The sequence below is a fragment of the Capsicum annuum genome, chromosome 8, assembly GCF_002878395.1.
Source record: "Capsicum annuum cultivar UCD-10X-F1 chromosome 8, UCD10Xv1.1, whole genome shotgun sequence".
In the NCBI taxonomy this organism is placed as follows: Eukaryota; Viridiplantae; Streptophyta; class Magnoliopsida; order Solanales; family Solanaceae; genus Capsicum; species Capsicum annuum.
This window is the reverse complement of record NC_061118.1, coordinates 157,539,956-157,557,603: the sequence shown is the minus strand read 5'-3', so window position 1 is coordinate 157,557,603 and position 17,648 is coordinate 157,539,956. Positions and strand designations below refer to the sequence as shown.

General features: G+C 36.5%; 2 protein-coding genes across 3 annotated transcripts; both read right to left on the bottom strand.

Annotated features, from left to right (window-relative positions):
• Positions 1-12: 12 nt before the first annotated feature.
• Positions 13-7,410, bottom strand: LOC107839790 (leucine-rich repeat receptor protein kinase HPCA1). The gene is given in 21 exon segments (XM_047394809.1): positions 13-585; positions 1,117-1,346; positions 1,450-1,669; positions 2,115-2,251; positions 2,332-2,490; positions 3,293-3,774; positions 3,940-4,074; positions 4,183-4,254; positions 4,466-4,540; positions 4,717-4,785; positions 4,871-4,942; positions 5,048-5,119; positions 5,324-5,398; positions 5,488-5,583; positions 5,585-5,647; positions 5,984-6,055; positions 6,144-6,218; positions 6,328-6,399; positions 6,480-6,600; positions 6,849-7,054; positions 7,221-7,410. Coding segments are annotated over 20 exon segments (2,844 nt in total). The 5' UTR covers positions 6,949-7,054; positions 7,221-7,410; the 3' UTR covers positions 13-138.
• Positions 7,411-8,220: 810 nt separating this feature from the next.
• Positions 8,221-15,660, bottom strand: LOC107839787 (leucine-rich repeat receptor protein kinase HPCA1). 2 transcript variants are annotated; one of them, XM_047394808.1, is made up of 19 exons: positions 15,642-15,660; positions 14,327-14,447; positions 14,173-14,244; positions 13,987-14,061; positions 13,826-13,897; positions 13,163-13,324; positions 13,015-13,089; positions 12,836-12,907; positions 12,661-12,732; positions 12,507-12,575; positions 12,259-12,333; positions 11,958-12,029; positions 11,717-11,851; positions 11,089-11,570; positions 10,349-10,507; positions 10,130-10,266; positions 9,502-9,721; positions 9,170-9,405; positions 8,221-9,021 (listed from the first exon to the last, which is right to left on the bottom strand). In XM_047394808.1, the coding sequence occupies exons 3-19, from the start codon at positions 14,229-14,231 to the stop codon at positions 8,548-8,550; spliced, it is 2,646 nt and encodes an 881-aa protein (XP_047250764.1). In that variant the 5' UTR covers positions 14,232-14,244; positions 14,327-14,447; positions 15,642-15,660; the 3' UTR covers positions 8,221-8,547. The 2 variants fall into 2 exon arrangements, with proteins under 2 accessions (XP_047250764.1, XP_016538907.2); XM_016683421.2 differs by having other exon boundaries at positions 15,163-15,647.
• Positions 15,661-17,648: the final 1,988 nt, after the last annotated feature.

The following is a 17,648-nucleotide window of genomic DNA, read 5'->3' as shown; positions in this document are numbered from 1 at the left end:
TTAGACACTTCCTAAAATGGATGGCAAATTTTACTTCTAATTCAAGTACAAGTGACCAACTCTGTACTGACTAGCTTCCTATTTTTCGTTCATTTGTGCTTTTTTGTAATGCCATTGAAAGAATACAAGATGAAAGAATTATGCTTCACTGTAGACAAAGAGGCTTTCATCAGTATAAGTATGGTTCAAGCCTTTGTTTGCTCCTTCATATGTTGCGGAAGTAGATGCAGAGTCTGCATCCGGGTTCAGTCCTGCCATCTCCATGATATTTTCAATCTCTTTCACCACTTCACTCATTTTAGGTCGATTGACTCCTTTTTCTTCGACACACTTGAGTGCTAGATCAACAAGCTTCTCTACGCTTATAGGAATTGCACCCAAGTGAACTGCAGGATCCAAAATCTCATGAAGGTTATACATGTCTCTGGTCTTGTCCATTGCATTCTTCACTTCCATGACAATATAGTTTCCTTTATCAATAGGTTTTTTTCCGGTAACCATCTCAAGCAGCACAATTCCAAAGCTAAAAACATCACTCTTCTCTGTCAGCTGGTTTGTCATGTAATATTCAGGATCCATGTATCCCTAATTAATAAATAAAAGGCAACCATCAAAAAGACATGCATTATGAGGTAAACACTGACAGATTTTTCTGCAACATCTCAACTTGTTTCCTTTCATACATGGAAAGATCACATTATATGAACGTTAAAAAGCTTCTATCTGCTTGTAGCTTCTATATGGGTGATAACTCATTTGTCTCCTAATTAAGGTAGTATTTCTCCCTGAATTTGGTGTTTTGAAGCATCATTACCTACAAGTCCCTTACCTTAAGAAAACATGCAAAGAATAAATAAAACGTTTTCGTATTTTACTGTTCCTACTTTATTTATTTACTCATTCTTATTGGAGGAAAGGGTAGTCGATGAGGAAGGAGGAGCTTGAGGGTTCTTGTTAAACAATGAAATAGCGTTTGTAATGGTTAATACTGGACTAGAAATTATTGACACATTTAGTTTCCAAACTTTCTGGACATCAGAAATTGGGGGGAATACAAGCATATTATATTCTAAAACATAACAAGTTCAGGCAGACGCTAATAGAATCTTTACTCACCATTGTTCCTTTGACTTGAGTGGTAATGTAACTCCTTTCACCTCGAAGCTTGGACAAGCCAAAATCAGAAACTTTTGCGTCTAGGTGATCATCCAGCAAAATATTGTTGGACTTGATGTCCCTGTGTATGATGGGTGGATCGACAAGGTCATGCAAATACTGCAAACCTTTGGCTGCTCCAACGGCTATCCTTAGTCTCCTAGTCCAATCTAACCTGATCCCCGTCTTGCCTACAAGAACAAATCTCGTTAAATTTTCAAGAGGTACACTTCCATTTTGGTCAAGTTAAAGGAGCTAGATTCAATGAATAAATAAGAAGGGACCAACATATACCTGAAAGACCGTCTTTTAAGGTGCCATTAGGAATATACTCATATACCAGCATCTGTTCAGCTTGATCGAAGCAAAAGCCAGTAAGCCCAACGACATTCTTGTGATGAACCCTTGAGAGAAGCTCTATCTCAGTTTTGAACTCATGTGCACCCTGCATAGACCCTTGTAGAGCTCTTTTAATTGCAACCAATTCTCCATTTGGAAGAGTTCCTCTATAAACCTGTAGAGCCACACTTCTACAGTTTAAAAACTTGATACAGTTCCAATTGTAATCAAGAAATTTTCTTTTCTGTGGAGAAAGGAGCTGGTACGAACAAGATTAAAAATATCCACACCTACTGGATATTATTAATCAAACAGATTTAACTGTTGTATTACATACAAAACCAAATATGTGAATTATCTTGGGTGTAAGAGTCGAGATTTCTCATCTAAATATACAAATCAATTATTATCATCTGTAAACAGCCTGACGCTACAACAAAGATGATTAAGTATGACAAAGATGATTAAGTCATAACAAATGAATGCTGTTAACAAACACATACTTAGTGTATAAGAGCAGTATCCATGATTGAGCGATGAAACCCAAATAATCTTCTTGATATATTGTTATTTTCAGTTATGACGATGATGGAGGGGGGGCATGTTCGGTAAAAGCTAACCTTTCCATAACCACCACAACCAATATTATTGGTTTCTGAAAAATTATTGGTCCATTTTTTGAGCTCTTCGAATGAGAAAAATCTAGCTCCAGTCAAATGTGGAACAGCACCTCTATGTTTATTTGAGTCCCAAGATGCTGCATAAAGAAGAAAGTAACAACCACCGTAAGATGAAGTAATAGGTAAAAATTGCCTAATAGTTGGTTCCAACTCTTACCAAAAGGATCACTCCTCTTAGCAGCATCTTCAGCTCTTTTCTTTTGCCGGAAAGCATAAATACCAACGATTAGTGCTAAAATTGCAAGGACAGAACCACCAACTGTGGCTCCAATGATAATGCCTGTACTACTTGACTTTTTTGATCCGGTGGATGCCCCTGGAAAACAGCATACACAGACTCAGACTTCAGTAACCTGAAACGTTAAGATGTAGTTCCATAATGTTCCAAACAATAATTTGAAATTTCAGCTGTCAGTTAATCAACAAGTTTTCCTAAGAAAATAGATCAGAATAACCTGCACATTGTACTGTTATGTTCGGACAGAACAAGCAATACTACAAAGTAAAAGAAAACAAGAAGAAGACACTCAGATTTACATGGAAACGCTTGACGAGAAAAAACACGGGCAGAGGCGGAGGAATTCACTACAATGAGGAGACGAAAGTCTCAATGTTGAAAGTGAACCACCGAAAACAACCCACTAAATCGCACTTATATAATGCGTGCGTACAAATAAATTCTAGGCCCGATCCCTATGCTACCACCACAGACCCCACAAAAAATCACAAACATGGGTCGCACCGTAAACTTTTCAAGGCTGGATCAACAGAATCTAACATGTACGTAACCTAAATTTTTTAGGTTTTTTAACCGTATCTTTGGCTCAATATATAGACACATTTTTGTTGGATCTTGTACTTCCAAATTGAATACTTAGGAAAGGATTGATATGGTGATTAAAAAACTAGACCTGTAATAATTGCTCTTCATGTCCAAAGTCTTAAAAAATAGAGTAAATTCTTCTGTCAAACAAAGGTATAGACAAACTTAATCATCAATACTTCACATATATATTTTTTCTTCAGCCACCAACTTTATGTGATTATAGATTAGGCTGCACATATATGTATGAGATGAGAAATGAGTGACAAAAAGGAAAAGGAAATAAGTGTTTTACCGTGGAAATATTTATAGCCTTCACCAATGAAGAAATAAGGTCCAAATGACGACGGGGGCCTGAAAGTCTGATTACTAAGCACAAAACTTATTTCGGAAACTCCAGTTGCATTGAAAGAATCTTGGCCAGAAGGAAAAACTTGCAGGTGTATTACAAGTCTGTCATCTAAGTCTTTTCTCGGGTTACGGAGGGAAACTGATTCCACAGGAAGTTGACATTTTTGGAAGAAAAGCATCAAAGACTTTTGGAGAGTCTCATAAGTAGTTCGATTTCCCAAGTTTGAAAAGGAAATAACTCTGAAGACTAGATTGCCTTTAAATGGAAAAGCACATTTACAGGTAGGACTAGAAACTTGATTAGAGCTGCACTCAGTCGGCAAGCAATTATCTGGGGGGGTTGAATATGTCTCAGGTTGTTGAGTTTCGATGCAGTAAGTTTCTGTCCCTTCTCCTCTTTTCTTGCAGAAAGGATTGCCTGCAAGCCTGAAGAGGGATTAATTACGGAATTGAGTTAATAACATGATATAGTCGAGTCTAATATAGAATAATCATATGCCACAATAAGCTAGGCCAAAGAACTGTCCAACATATGGTGTTTCTTATCAACTTGGAGGTTTATGGCTGGAAGAATCATGGAATAGAGCTTACATTATCTGAAAGGGATATCCTGGTCTTTGAGGAAATGATTCGATAAGATTATTTTGCACATCAATGAGCTGCAACTGGTTGCTATATGTGGTTCCAATTTCAAGTGAGCCGTTGAGTTTGTTATTCCTCAAGATGCTGTAAGAAATAAGCACATGGTCATCAAATCTCAGCATACTCGATGGAGTTAGAACATTTCAATTAAGATACCCAATCTAAACGACGTAAAGAAAAAGGGACACTTACACTGTCTGCAACTGATGAAGGCTGAAAAGCTTAGCTGGAACTGATGCCTGAAGTCCTGTGTCTTCCATTACCCTAACAATACAAGGTCGTTCATTAGGTTAAAAAGAACTTATAGGAATTGAATCCATAAGAATGAGAAAGAAAAGGAAACCTGTCCATATCAAATGATGCAGGCATACAATAGCACAGTATACATACGCATACACTTGTGAACCTGCTCGTGGTCGTGCATACACAAACACAAGTAGAAACAAAAAAAATAAGGGAAAGAGATAGAGCATACAATGTTGTTAATGATTGCAGGCTTGGAATCCATGATGGAAAATCTGATGCATTAAATGAATTCCTGCTCATGTCCCTGCAAAAATAAGTTCCCAATATGGTGAGATTAACAAATTTTCTTCTGTTTTTTTTTTTGGTCTGGAAAAAGTAACAAATAGATTGGAGAGAAATATTTACAATACTATGTTGAGCAGTAATGGGATTATGAACTCAAAGGGATAAAGGCAACAAAACAAAGCATAAGCAACTTACAAGTAGTTGAGGGCATTCATGCCAGTGAGATTCGGCAAAAGGCCATTCAAATTGTTGTTTGATATTTGGCTGTAATACATGGTCAAAACATACAACATCAGAAAATCACAAGGGCATGAAGTAGGTTCAGAAAACTGAGTCATTTTCTACTTACAGTGTATTGACACGTGTGAGATTGTTGAGATTTTGTGGCACAGATCCACTGAATGAATTTCTGTCAAGACGACTATTGCAATACCAGTAGTGTAGTTCACAAACGATTCATAAGGTATTTAGAAAGCAAGAAACTTTACTAGATTATAAAGGGAAAGCACAAAATAGCAATACTTACAGCACTTCCATAGTCTGGACTAGTCCTAATGTATCCGGGATTTCCCCAGTAAACCTGTTGTAATCAACTAGCCTACAAGTTTAGAATATACAAGCATGAGGAAACCATAAAGCATGATCAAAAGGAAAGTTGTTTTTGATATAATTATCAACCTTCTTTCACATGACTGATCTCAGAAGCAAAAATTCAAAACGCGAGCTCAACTACAAGTGAGGTCTCAAATATTTACGCATGTAATAATTCATTCACTCTATTCGCCAATTAGATGGAACTTACAGATGTGTCAGAGTCATATTAGAATGGAAAAGACGAGCTGGAATTTCACCGGATAGCTGATTCTTCCCAAAGTGACTGTGACGAAATATGAATGGACGAAATATGAATGATCTTATTAAATGCAGTTGAGAGACAAAGCAATATCAAGAAACGGAGAAGCATACAAGCGTTTAGTGTTAACAAGCATATCAAGACCAGGGTTGCTCCCACTAGACACTGGAATTTTTCCTTCAATCTGATTGTCAGATAAATCCAGCCAATAAAGCTGTCAGATAGCCAATGGTAGCAGGTATTCCTCCAGTAAATTTGTTGGAGTTCAAAGATCTGCATAATACAGAATAGGGTTGTTTTAGAGTGTGCACCAGAAGAAGGATGTTTTAGAGCGTATGCTAGAAGGAAATCATATACAGATAGATATGGCTAAAACGCAATAATTCAAATTTGATTATGTATAAACACAAGAATAGCAGTTTGGATTAAACTCCTCATGATCTTCTCTGTTTAGAAGTGCATTGCCCCCCTAGAGGTGGACCATAATTTGAGTACAGCTAGCACCAAAAGTGCATTTTAGGCAGCTCATACATGACCTTTGCGTTCTGATGAAATAAGTTACATACTGGTTGTGCGTTCAAAGTACAAAGAGTGCAACAGAATGCTTACAGAAAAAACAGCTGGGTCAGAGATCCTATGGAGTCTGGTATTGGTCCAGAAAATGCACAACCAACAAGGATCCTGTCGAGAATTTAAGAAAAGATCATCAATATATTATCACGAGATTCGCTGGTAAATGAATGCATGATGTTTATTCACGTTCACTTACAACTTTGATAGCTTTGTCAATTTTTCAATCGACTGAGGAAGATCTCCTGTCAAATCTTTGTTGTATGATAGATCCCTATAAGATGCAGCCAATAATTATAATTGTCAAACTATCCCAAAGTATTGCTCAGTCACACGAACAAAGGGAATGCAGGAGAAACATGAAATGTGAAAGGAAGACGTACAAAGTCTCCAATTCAGATAATCCTTGGATGTCTTCGGATAGCTGACCGTTCAAACCCATACTTGACAATTGTCTGAAATTGAGAAAGATGGCATTAACCATATGATTCTGTAATTCAAGCAGTTGAGAAGGGGATACACGTTGAATTCTTACATAGAAATCACTCGTGAATTTTTGCATCCGATTCCTTCCCAACTACTCCCGCAGGGATCCGCTCCAGTCCAATTGGAAGGAACATATTGCCAGTAAACCCAGAGAGACTTTAAAGCAGCAGCTGAATAAAATATTGAATCAGTTCTTCTTTACTAGAAACTTAATCGACCATATCTAGAAGAGAACATGAAATATTTAATATTCCCTCGAGATATTATTGAATATTTTCCGTAAGCTCTGGCTTGTTGCTGGTGTAATCAAGATACAAGAAGGAAAACTAAGATTTTGAACGCCACTAGTCAGAGACAATCAAATATCTCTCTGTACACTGATTAAGAAACATTTGATAGAAGAACTAAAGCAACTTACTATCAACAGGATTAGTCCAAGCTGTTATTGCCAGAACCTGGATCAAAACAACCAGAAAACATAGGAGAATTCGCTGCATCATTGCCAGAGAAACTACCATGTGATCAACTTCACGAATTAAAATCAAAAAGAGAACTTTAACTTCAAATCCCTCTTCGAGATTTGGTCCCACTACAATTATATCTATCAATGACAGGCACAGCTAGCTGCATTTACACATAAAAGAGTTGAGTAAGGGATTGTACAATATATACACTTTTTATAATTTTCTTCTACGTGAAAATGCTATATTTATTTAGTTCACATAATTTAGACATAAATGACTGACTCCAACTACATCTTCTCCTGTAAAAATCAGGACTCGGTCTTTACCTGCCCCCACAAAGTCAACAAATTACTCGTATTATGAAAGGTTACGATACAACCTCGGGAGAACCACACTACAAAAGCTAGCTCTTGAAATGGGAGAGCTCAACGCTATATAAGTCCTACATCAGTCCCCATTTAACCGATGTCGGACTCAAGTCTCATAACGGGTTAACCTTTCATCACAGACATGAGACATCAGTCAAATATTGAATATTTCTCTCGATAAAAATTGACCATATTGGGTGCCAGTCCTAATATTAATAACTTGATTGGGTTTTAGATTATTAGATAAAGTTACTTGTTCTGGAAACTAACAGGTTATTTGGTCTTCTTTTAGGAAACTAAAAGGTTGAAATTCCTCCACACGCTTAGAGAAGTTGAACGCCATGAGGGTTACGTTGATAAACCCCATTTAAGTTACAAGTGAGTGTTAATATCTTGTACTATTAAATTATTTCCTCTCTCTTAAATTTCGTATCAATTCAAAAATGTATTGAAACGAAAGGAGAAAAAGAAATTATACTAGAGACGCCACTGGACTGATACTTGCTAATTAATGTTCTTTAATTTGTCATGTCAGTGTCAACCGATTATTACAATAACATACCTACCAGTATATTCCCACAAAGAGGGGTCTCGGAAGGGTAATGTCAACCGATTATTATGTATCAAAAATAAAAAGTAAACAAATAGTACTCTTTCCATTTCAATTGTTTGGTTTGGTTTCGACTTAACATGAACCGTTCTTAAAATGATGGCAATTTTACTTCTAATTCAAGTACAACTGACCAACCTTTGAAATGATTATTTTATTTTTTTCGTTTTTTATGCTTTGCTGTTATGCAATTTAAAGAATACTAGATGAAAGATTATCGACACAATCGGAAAGGATTTATGTGATCTTTTAGGCTTGCTTGTATCATTATAAACTATATCAGCACGATAACGATGTAAAATTGATCTCATGTCAACCTTTCAAAAATAGTTTGCAGAAACTTAGGTATGGCTACAACATTGAATGCACAATTTTTATTAGGATGAAACTATAGTATATTCTCATATACAAATGACCATCCTAATTGATATCCGGAAAAGTTTACACACTTTTTACAGAAGGTAAAAATAAATGTTCCCAAAAAATTTCAGTATTTTCTCAAGTTTTGTTGTTGGACCTCTGGATCTTTCTTCACTGTTGTACAATAATTCAGTCCAACACAAAATTAATTGAATCATTCTGCATTCTCTCAAATTTGTACACACATAACATGCCAAAGCATATTATGTGCTATCTAATTTCACAATCTTGGGCAAAACCACAAAAACATTGATGCTACTTGGGCTCTATCTTTGAAGAAGGATATGCTCCACTATAAACAAAGAGACTTTCATCAGTATAAGGATGGTTCTTGCCTTTGTTTGGTCCTTCATAGGTTGCTGAAGAAGATGCAGAGTCGGCATTCGGGTTCAGTCCTGCCATCTCCATAATATTTTCAATCTCTTTCACCACTTCGCTCATTGAAGGTCGATTGACTCCTTCTTCTTCAACACATTTGAGTGCTAGATCCACAAACCTCTCTAAGCTTCTAGGAGTTGCACCAGCGTGAACTGCAGGATCCAAAATTTCTTGAAGGTTATACATGTCTTTTGTCTTGTCCATTGCAGTCCTCACTTCCCTGACAATATATCTTCCTTTATCAATAGGAATTTTTCCTGTAACTATCTCAAGCAGCACCACCCCAAAGCTATAAACATCACTCTTCTCGGTCAGCTGGTTTGTCATGTAATATTCGGGATCCATGTATCCCTGGTAAATAAAATGCATCCATCAAAAGGACATAGATTATGAGTAAATACCAAAACATTTTTCTGCAAGATCTCAACTTGTTTCCTTTCATACATGGCAAGATCAGGTTATATGAACGTTCAAAAGCTTCTATAGAATCTTTACTCACCATTGTTCCTTTGACTTGAGTGGTAATGTGACCCCTTTCAGAGTCACCTAGTAGCTTGGACAGGCCAAAATCAGCAACTCTTGCATTTAGGCGATCATCCAGCAAAATATTGTTGGACTTGATGTCCCTGTGTATGATGGGAGGATTGACAAGGTCATGCAAATACTGCAAACCTCTGGCTGCTCCAACGGCTATTCTTAATCTCCTCATCCAATCTAACCTGATCCCAGTCTTGCCTACAAGTACAAATTTTGTTACATTCTCCATTTCTGTTTTGGTCAAGTTAAAAGGAGCTAGTTTCGAAGAATCAATAAGAAGGGACCAACATATACCTGAAAGACCGTCTTTTAAGGTGCCATTAGGAATATACTCATATACCAGCATCTGTTCAGCTTGATCGAAACAAAAGCCAGTAAGCCCAACGACATTCTTGTGATGAACCCTTGAGAGAAGCTCTATCTCAGTTTTGAACTCATGTGCACCCTGCATAGACCCTTGTAGAGCTCTTTTAATTGCAACCAATTCTCCATTTGGAAGGGTTCCTCTGTAAACCTGTAGTCAAGAAATTTTCTATTCAGTGAAGAAGAACAAAAATATCCATATCTACTGATCTTGTTAATCAAACAGATTACCTATTGTATAACATAAAAAACCAAAATATATCAATTATCGTGAGTGGAAACGTCAAGATTTAATTTCTCCATCTAAATATACAATTAGTTCATTATCGTCTGTAAACAGCCTGACACTTCGACAAGGAGAAGGGGAGACTAAGCAAAAGATGATTAAGATCAGAACAAATGAAGGCTACAATACTGCTAACAAACACATGCTTAGTGTAAAAGAGCAGTCTCCATGATTGTGGGATGAAACTCAAACAAACTTCTTGATATATTGATAGTTTCAGTTATGATGACGGTGGAGAGGGTGGAGGGGAGCTCATGTTCAATAAAATCTAACCTTTCCATAACCACCACAACCAATATCATTGGTTTCTGAAAAATTATTTGTATACTTTTTAAGCTCCTCAAATGAGAAAAATCTAGCTCCTGTCAACTGTGGAACAGCACCACTATGTTTATTCGAGTCCCAGGTTGCTGCATTAAGAAGAAAGATAGCAACAACCACCATAAGATGAAGTAATAGGTAAATGGCTTAATAGTTACTTCCAAATCTTACCAAAAGGATCACTCCTCTTTGCAGCATCTTCAGCTCTTTTCTTTTGCCGGAAAGCATAAATACCAATGACTAGTGCTACAATTACCAGGACTGAACCACCAACTGCTGCTCCAATAATAATGCCTGTACTACTTGATTTTTTTGATCCGCTCGATGGCCCTGGAGAACAACATACTCAGACTCAGACTTCGAGCAATCAACTTCAGTAAGATAAAACTCTATGATGTAGTTCCCTAATGTTCCAAACAATAATTTGAATTTTCAGCAGTCAATTAATGAATAAGATTTTCTAAGAAAACCGATCAGAATAACCTGAGTCATTACTCAGAAGTTATTAATAAATTCATTGAAGTTTATGCAAACTCTTAACAGAAAAATCACTAGGAACAATGAACAAAAGTTGATCCACCACATGTAATAACCTAAATTTTAGTTTTTTACCATGTCTGTCTCAAAAGACTAGACAGATTATTTTGGATCTTGTACCTCTAAGTTAAACACTTAAGAAAGGATTGGTAAAGTAATCAAAACATTAGGACCTGTAATAATTGGTCTTCTTGTTCAAAGTCATAAAAATAGAGTAAATTCTTCTGTTAAACAAAAATATATGAAAACTTTACAACCAATACATTATATATTGGTTTTCACCCACAAACTTATTATTAGAGATTACTACACTGCACATAGAAGTAGGAGACGAGAAATGAGTAACACAAAGAAAAAGGAAATATTTCTGTTACCGTCGAAGTATTTATAGCCTTCACCAATGAAGAAGAAAGGTCCAAAGGATGATGGGGGCTTGAAAGTCTGATTACTAAGCACAAAACCTATTCCGGAAACTCCAGTTCGGTTGAAGAAATCTTGGCTAGAAGGAAAAACTTGCAAGTGTATTACAAGGTAGTCATCCAAATTTTTTGTTGGGTTACTGAGGGAAACTGAATCCACGGGTAGTTGACGATTTCGGAATGAAAGCATCAAAGACTTCTGGAGAGTCTCATAAGTAGTTTTATTTCCCAAGTTTGAAAAGGAAGGAGCTCTGAAGACTAAGTTGCCGGTATATGGAAAAGCACATTTACAGGTAGGACTAGAAACTCGATCAGAACTGCATTCAGTTGGCAAGCAATTCTCTGGTGGGGTTGAATATGTCTCAGTTTGCTGACTTCTGACACAGTAATCTTGCGTTCCGTCTCCTCCTTCATTGCAGAAAGGATTACCTGCAAGCCTGCAGAGCGAAAAAGTAAAGAAATAAGCTAATAAAAATGATATGAATCATATGTTTACAATAAGCTAGGCCGAAAACTGTCCAACTTATTTGTTGCTTATCAACTTGGAGATTTATGGCTTGAAGAATCAACGAATAGAGCTTACATTATCTGAAAGGGGTACCCTGGTCTCTGTGTAAATGATTCGATAAGATTCCTTTGCACATCAATGAGCTGTAACTGGTTGCTATATGGGGTATCAATTTCAAGTGTACCGCTGATTTTGTTATTCCTCAAGATGCTGTAAGCAATGAGCACATTGTCATCAAGTCTCAGCATAATACAGAGTTAGGACATTTCATTTAAGATACTCAATCTAAACGACACAAAGTAAAAAGGACACTTACACTGTCTGCAACTGGTATAGGCTGAAAAGGCTAGCTGGAATTGATCCCTGAAGTCCTGTGTCTTCCATTACCCTGCCCATACAAGATCATTCATTAGGTTAAAAAGAAATTCTAGGAATTGAATCCATAAGAACGAGAATGAGGGGAAAAAAAGGAAACGTGTCCATATTCAAATGGATGCAGGCATACACTAGCACAGTATACACATGCACTTGTGCACCTGCTCATGGCCGTGCATACACAGACACACACACAACAAAAAAAAGAGAGAAAAGAAAAAACTGAGAGAGAGAGAGCATACAATGATGTTAAAGATTGCAGACTTGTGATCCATGATGGAAAATCTGATGCATTAAATGAATTATTGCTCATGTCCCTGCAAAAGTAAGTGCCCCTGACGGTGAGATTAACAAATTTTCTTCATCATTTTTTTGGGGGTTCAGAAAAAGTACAAATTGATTGGGCAGAAATATTTGCAGTACGATGTTGAGCAACAATGGATTATCAACTCAAAGGAATCAAGGCACAAACATAGGATAAGAAACTTACATGTAGCTGAGGACATTCAGGCCAGTGAGATTCGGCAAAAGACCATTCAAATTATTGTTTGATATGTGTCTGTAATACATGGTCAAAATATACTGCATCAGGAAATCATGACGACCTACAGTAAGTTCAGAAAATTGCTTCATTTTCTACTTACAGTTCCTGGACATGTGTGAGATTGTTGAGGGTTTCTGGCACCGATCCACTGAATGAATTCCTATCAAGACGACTGTTGCAATACCAGTAGCTTAGTTCACAAGCGATTAATAAGCTATAGAGCGCGAGACACTTTACTAGATTATAACGGGAAAGCAGAAGATAGCAATACTTACAGTACTTCCATCGTCTGGACAAGTCCTAATGTATCCGGGATTTTTCCACTAAAATTGTTGTTCTCAACTAGCCTATAAGTTAGAATATCAAAAGGTGAGTTCAACACTACTAGTAAGGTCTCAAATATTTACAAATGTAATAATTCATTCACTCTATTTGCCAATTCGATGGAACTTACAGATGTATCAAACTCAGATTAGAATGGAAAAGAGAAGCTGGAATTTCACCAGATAGCTTATTCTTCCCAAAGTGACTGTGAAGAGATGCAGATAATCTTAGAAAATGCAGTTGAGACAAAACAATATCCAGAAAAAGGAGAAGCATACAAGTGTTTAGTGTGAACAAGCATATCAAGACCAGGTTCGCTCCCGCTAGAGACTGGAAATGTTCCTGTAAACTGATTGTCAGCTAAATCCAGCCAAGAAAGCTCTGTCAGATAGCCAATGGAAGCAGGTATTCCTCCAATAAATTTGTTAGAGTTCAAAGATCTGCATAATACAGAATGAGGTTGTTTTAGAGTGTGTACAGAAGACGGATTGGAAGACACATAGATTTAGTAAACACAACTATTCAGATTTGATAATGTATAAACACGAGAAAAGAAGTATGGATTGAACTCCTCGTGAACTGTTTCTCTGTTTAGAAGTGCATTGCCTGTCCTAGAGATGGACCAAAGTTTGGGTACAGGTAGCACAAAAAGCATGCATTACGTTAGCCATTTTAAGCAGCTCACACATGACCATTTTCTGTCATGAAAGCATTCATTCAGATAAAAATATGAAAAATGATCAGTCTTATGTATCTTAATAGAGCTAAGAAATCATATTTTAAGCTGATATAAATATAAAATCCCTGAGCCATCATCTTATGCATCTGTTCAGTGCAAACAGCTTAAACCAAATAAATGTCTAAACTTGTTTGCGTTCTGGTAAAATATGTCACGTACTGGTCACTCATTTAAAGTACAAAGAGTACCACAGAATGCTTACAAAAAAACCAGCCGGGTAAGACTTCCTATGGAGTCGGGTAGTGATCCAGAAAATCCACAACCAACAAGGATTCTGTCATGAAATTAAGAAAAGATTAGTATAATATCACGAGATTAGCTGGTAAATGAATGCATGATCGATGCTTATTCACATTTACTTACAAATTTGACAGCTTTGTCAACTTTCCAATAGACTGAGGAAGAGGTCCTGTCAAATCCTTGTTGTATGATAGATCCCTATAAGGTGCAGTCAATAATTAGAATCGAGTTTAAGTTTGAAAAATCATCCCAAAGTCATAAGAAAAAAGAGTGTGCCAAAGAAAAATGAAATGTGAAAGGAAGACCTACAAAGTCTCCAATTCAGATAATCCTTCAATATCTCCAGATAGCTGACCTTTCAAACTCATACTTGACAATGTTCTGAAATTGAGAAAGATGGCATCAACAATATGATTCTGTAATTTTAAGCAGTTGACAACAGGGATAAACATCGAATTCTTACATTGAAACCACTCGTGAATTTCTGCATCCAATTCCGTCCCAACTACTCCCGCAGGGATCTGCTCCATCCCAATTGGGCGGAACATTTTGCCAAGAATCCTTGAGAGCCTGTAAAGCAGCAGCTGAAAAAGAATATTAAATAAGTTCTTCTATACCAGAAACTTATTGACCATATATAGAAGAGAACAAGAAACATATGTTCCCTCAAGATCATTGAATATTTTCCAAACTAACTATACAACACTAAAATGCTCAAATTCACAATGACCTATCCCGGAAGAGAAAAAAAAAGAAAGAATCCAAAGTTCACAACTGTTGTGCCCTATACAGAAAATATTCTATCCCCAGTATATTCCAGGTTAAAGTTAACAGGATAACGGCTTTCTAAGGGATGGAAGAAAGATTCACACAAAATCCATTCAAGTTCCTGTTTAAGAATAATGGAAGAAAGAAACAACATATTTTGGTTTTAATGTTCCCCAAGGAACTAAACAAAACCAAAAAATTTCCAATTTAAGCATAGATTCCTCTAAAATCAGAATTTGACATCACCTCTGGCTTGTTATTTGTGTAATTAAGAGACAAATTCTTCATGGTTCATATAATGGACGGATTTCTCAGATGGTCACTCAACGTACAGTTATTATCTCAGAAAATCACCTTGTTCTCGTCTTCAATTTTTTAACAATGAAAGACACTTTGTGTGATAATAACTACTTATTAGTCGAGTGACCATGTGAGAAATCTAACTCGATTACAAGAAGGAAAGCTATGATTTGAACACCAGCACCCACAGATAAATCAAATAGTTTGTACATGACAACAAAATCAACTTACAATCATCAGGATTAGTCCGTGCAGCTATTGCTACAAGATGGATCCAAGCAACCAGAAAACATAGGAGAATTCGCGGCATCATTGCCAGAGAAACTACCATGTATTCAACTTCACAAATTAGAATCAAGAAAAGAAGTTTAACTTCAAATTCCCTTTACAAAAGTTCTGCTCCCCACGACCAAAATATCTAGCAATGACAGCTATATGATGCATTTACTAGTAAGTATTCATTATCAATGCAATAAAAGGAGTTGAATAAGGGGTTGTTCTTCCATTTAAGCCAACTCACTGTCTATATTTTCAAAACATAAACTTTTACCACCTCTCCAACAAAACTTTCTTGAACATGAAATGTTAGTATTTTTATTTTGTTCACATAATTTAGACACAATGACTGACCTCCAACTTCAAGTTTTTCACCAATAAAAAATATCTAAACTATAAAAATCATGACCACGTTGAGTTTACTAGGTCTTCACCAGCCCAAAAATGTCAACAAATTACTTGTATTATGCAAAGGTTAACCCTTCTTAACAGGCATCAATTATTGAATATTTCTCTTGATAATAATTTGACCATACAGGGTGTTAATTCTAAATAAAATACTAAAAGCTTGATTAGGTTTTAGATTATTAGATAAAGTCTACTAGTTCTGGAAAAAGGGTAATTTTTCTTTTTTTTTAGGAAAATTAAATTTAAGGGTCATTGTCAACTAATGAAATCATTCAAACGAAGTTGCAAGGGGGGCAGTTTTGAATAATCGTCCACACGCTTCAGGGAAATTGAACGTCATGAAAGTGGATAAAACCTCATTTTATTTTAGTTATAAAATGAGACGATGAACCCAAAATGTGGCCCCACAAAAAACACTAAATAATTTCTTTTAATCTGACATTCTCGAAGAGAGAATTACTTCATACCAGATGTATTTTTCTCATTTGGCTAAGCCTTGAGACGAGAGTTTCTTTGTATATAGCAATGCCGGTGAAAAATAATAATACTCAATCGGGTGATACCAGAAACTTACACGAGAAATTCAAAAAAATATATACAAGAATATTGTAGTTGATATTAGAATTTACATGAGGCACAAAAATATTACCGTATGATTACAAGGTGTCTGCTTTACGGCACTTATGTATATTAGTAATTAGCAATACAAGTGTTAAAAAGTCAAAATATAATAAGTAAATAAAAGTCATTTGAATACCTCCCCTCTAACTAGCTTTGCTCCTCCCAAATAGGCAAATACAATAGGTCCAATTACGTGTGAAAGCTGTTATAGAAATTAAAAGAAAATTTTAATAAAGACGCCAATGGCTACTAGCTAATGCCTAATGTGCATTAGTTTATTATGTCAATGTCAACGTATTATTATATATCAAAACAAGATAGTACTCCCTCATCATCGTTCGCTTTTACATTTACTATATTAAAAATAAATTTTTATTTTTACTGATTCATTTAGCATATAAAAAAAAAAAAAAAATTATTTTATCATGAATCACATCTTCTGGTTTACCAAAAAAAACTCATGATCAAATAGGCATTTTAATTATTAGTCTTTAAATGATGCACAAAATTCACTATGAAGAAGAAGTAACAGTGAACAAGGAAGTAAATACTTATAGTTGGTACTCAATCCTATTAGAATTATAATAACCGTCTAAAAACACACCAAGGGTGACATTCAGAGTTGCAACAGTTATAGGGGTATTAAGTTGTTGAGTCACACAATGAAGATTTGGGAGAGGGTGATTGAGCAGAGATTAAGGAGGGTCGTGCCCATTTCGGAGAATCGGTTTGGTTTTATGCCTGGTCGCTCGACGACAGAGGCAATCCACCTGGTGAGAAGATTGGTGGAGCAGTATAGGGAAAGGAAGAGGAATTTCCACATAGTGTTCATCTATCTGGAGAAGGCGTATGAGGTTCTTTAGAGATGCCTGGAGGTGAGAGGAGTTCCGGTGGCGTACATCAGAGTTATTAAGGACATGTACGATGGAGGGAAGACTCGGGTGAGGACGGTGGGAGGAGACTCAAGGCATTTTCCGATCGAGACAGGTTTGCACCAGGGTTCGACCCTAAGCTCGTTCTTATTTGCGTTGGTGATGAACGTGTTGACACAGAGTATTCAAGGTGAGGTGATGTGGTGTATGTTATTTGAGGATAATGTAGTGTTGATTAATGAGTCGCGGGGGGAGGGGGGTGAATGAGAAATTGGAGGTTTGGAGGCAAACCCTTGAATCTAAGGGGTTCAGGTTAAATAGGTCCAAGACGAAGTATTGGGAATGCAAGTTTAGTGACTCGAGTCAAGAGGACGGTGTGGTGGTGAGGTTGGAATCTCAGGATGTTTGTAAGAAGGATAGTTTAAGTATCTTGGGTCTATGATTCAGTGGAATGGCGAGATTAATGAGGATATCTCTAAACGTATTAGAGTTGGTTGGATGAAGTGAAGGCTTGCCTCGGGAGTGTTGTGTGAGAAGAAG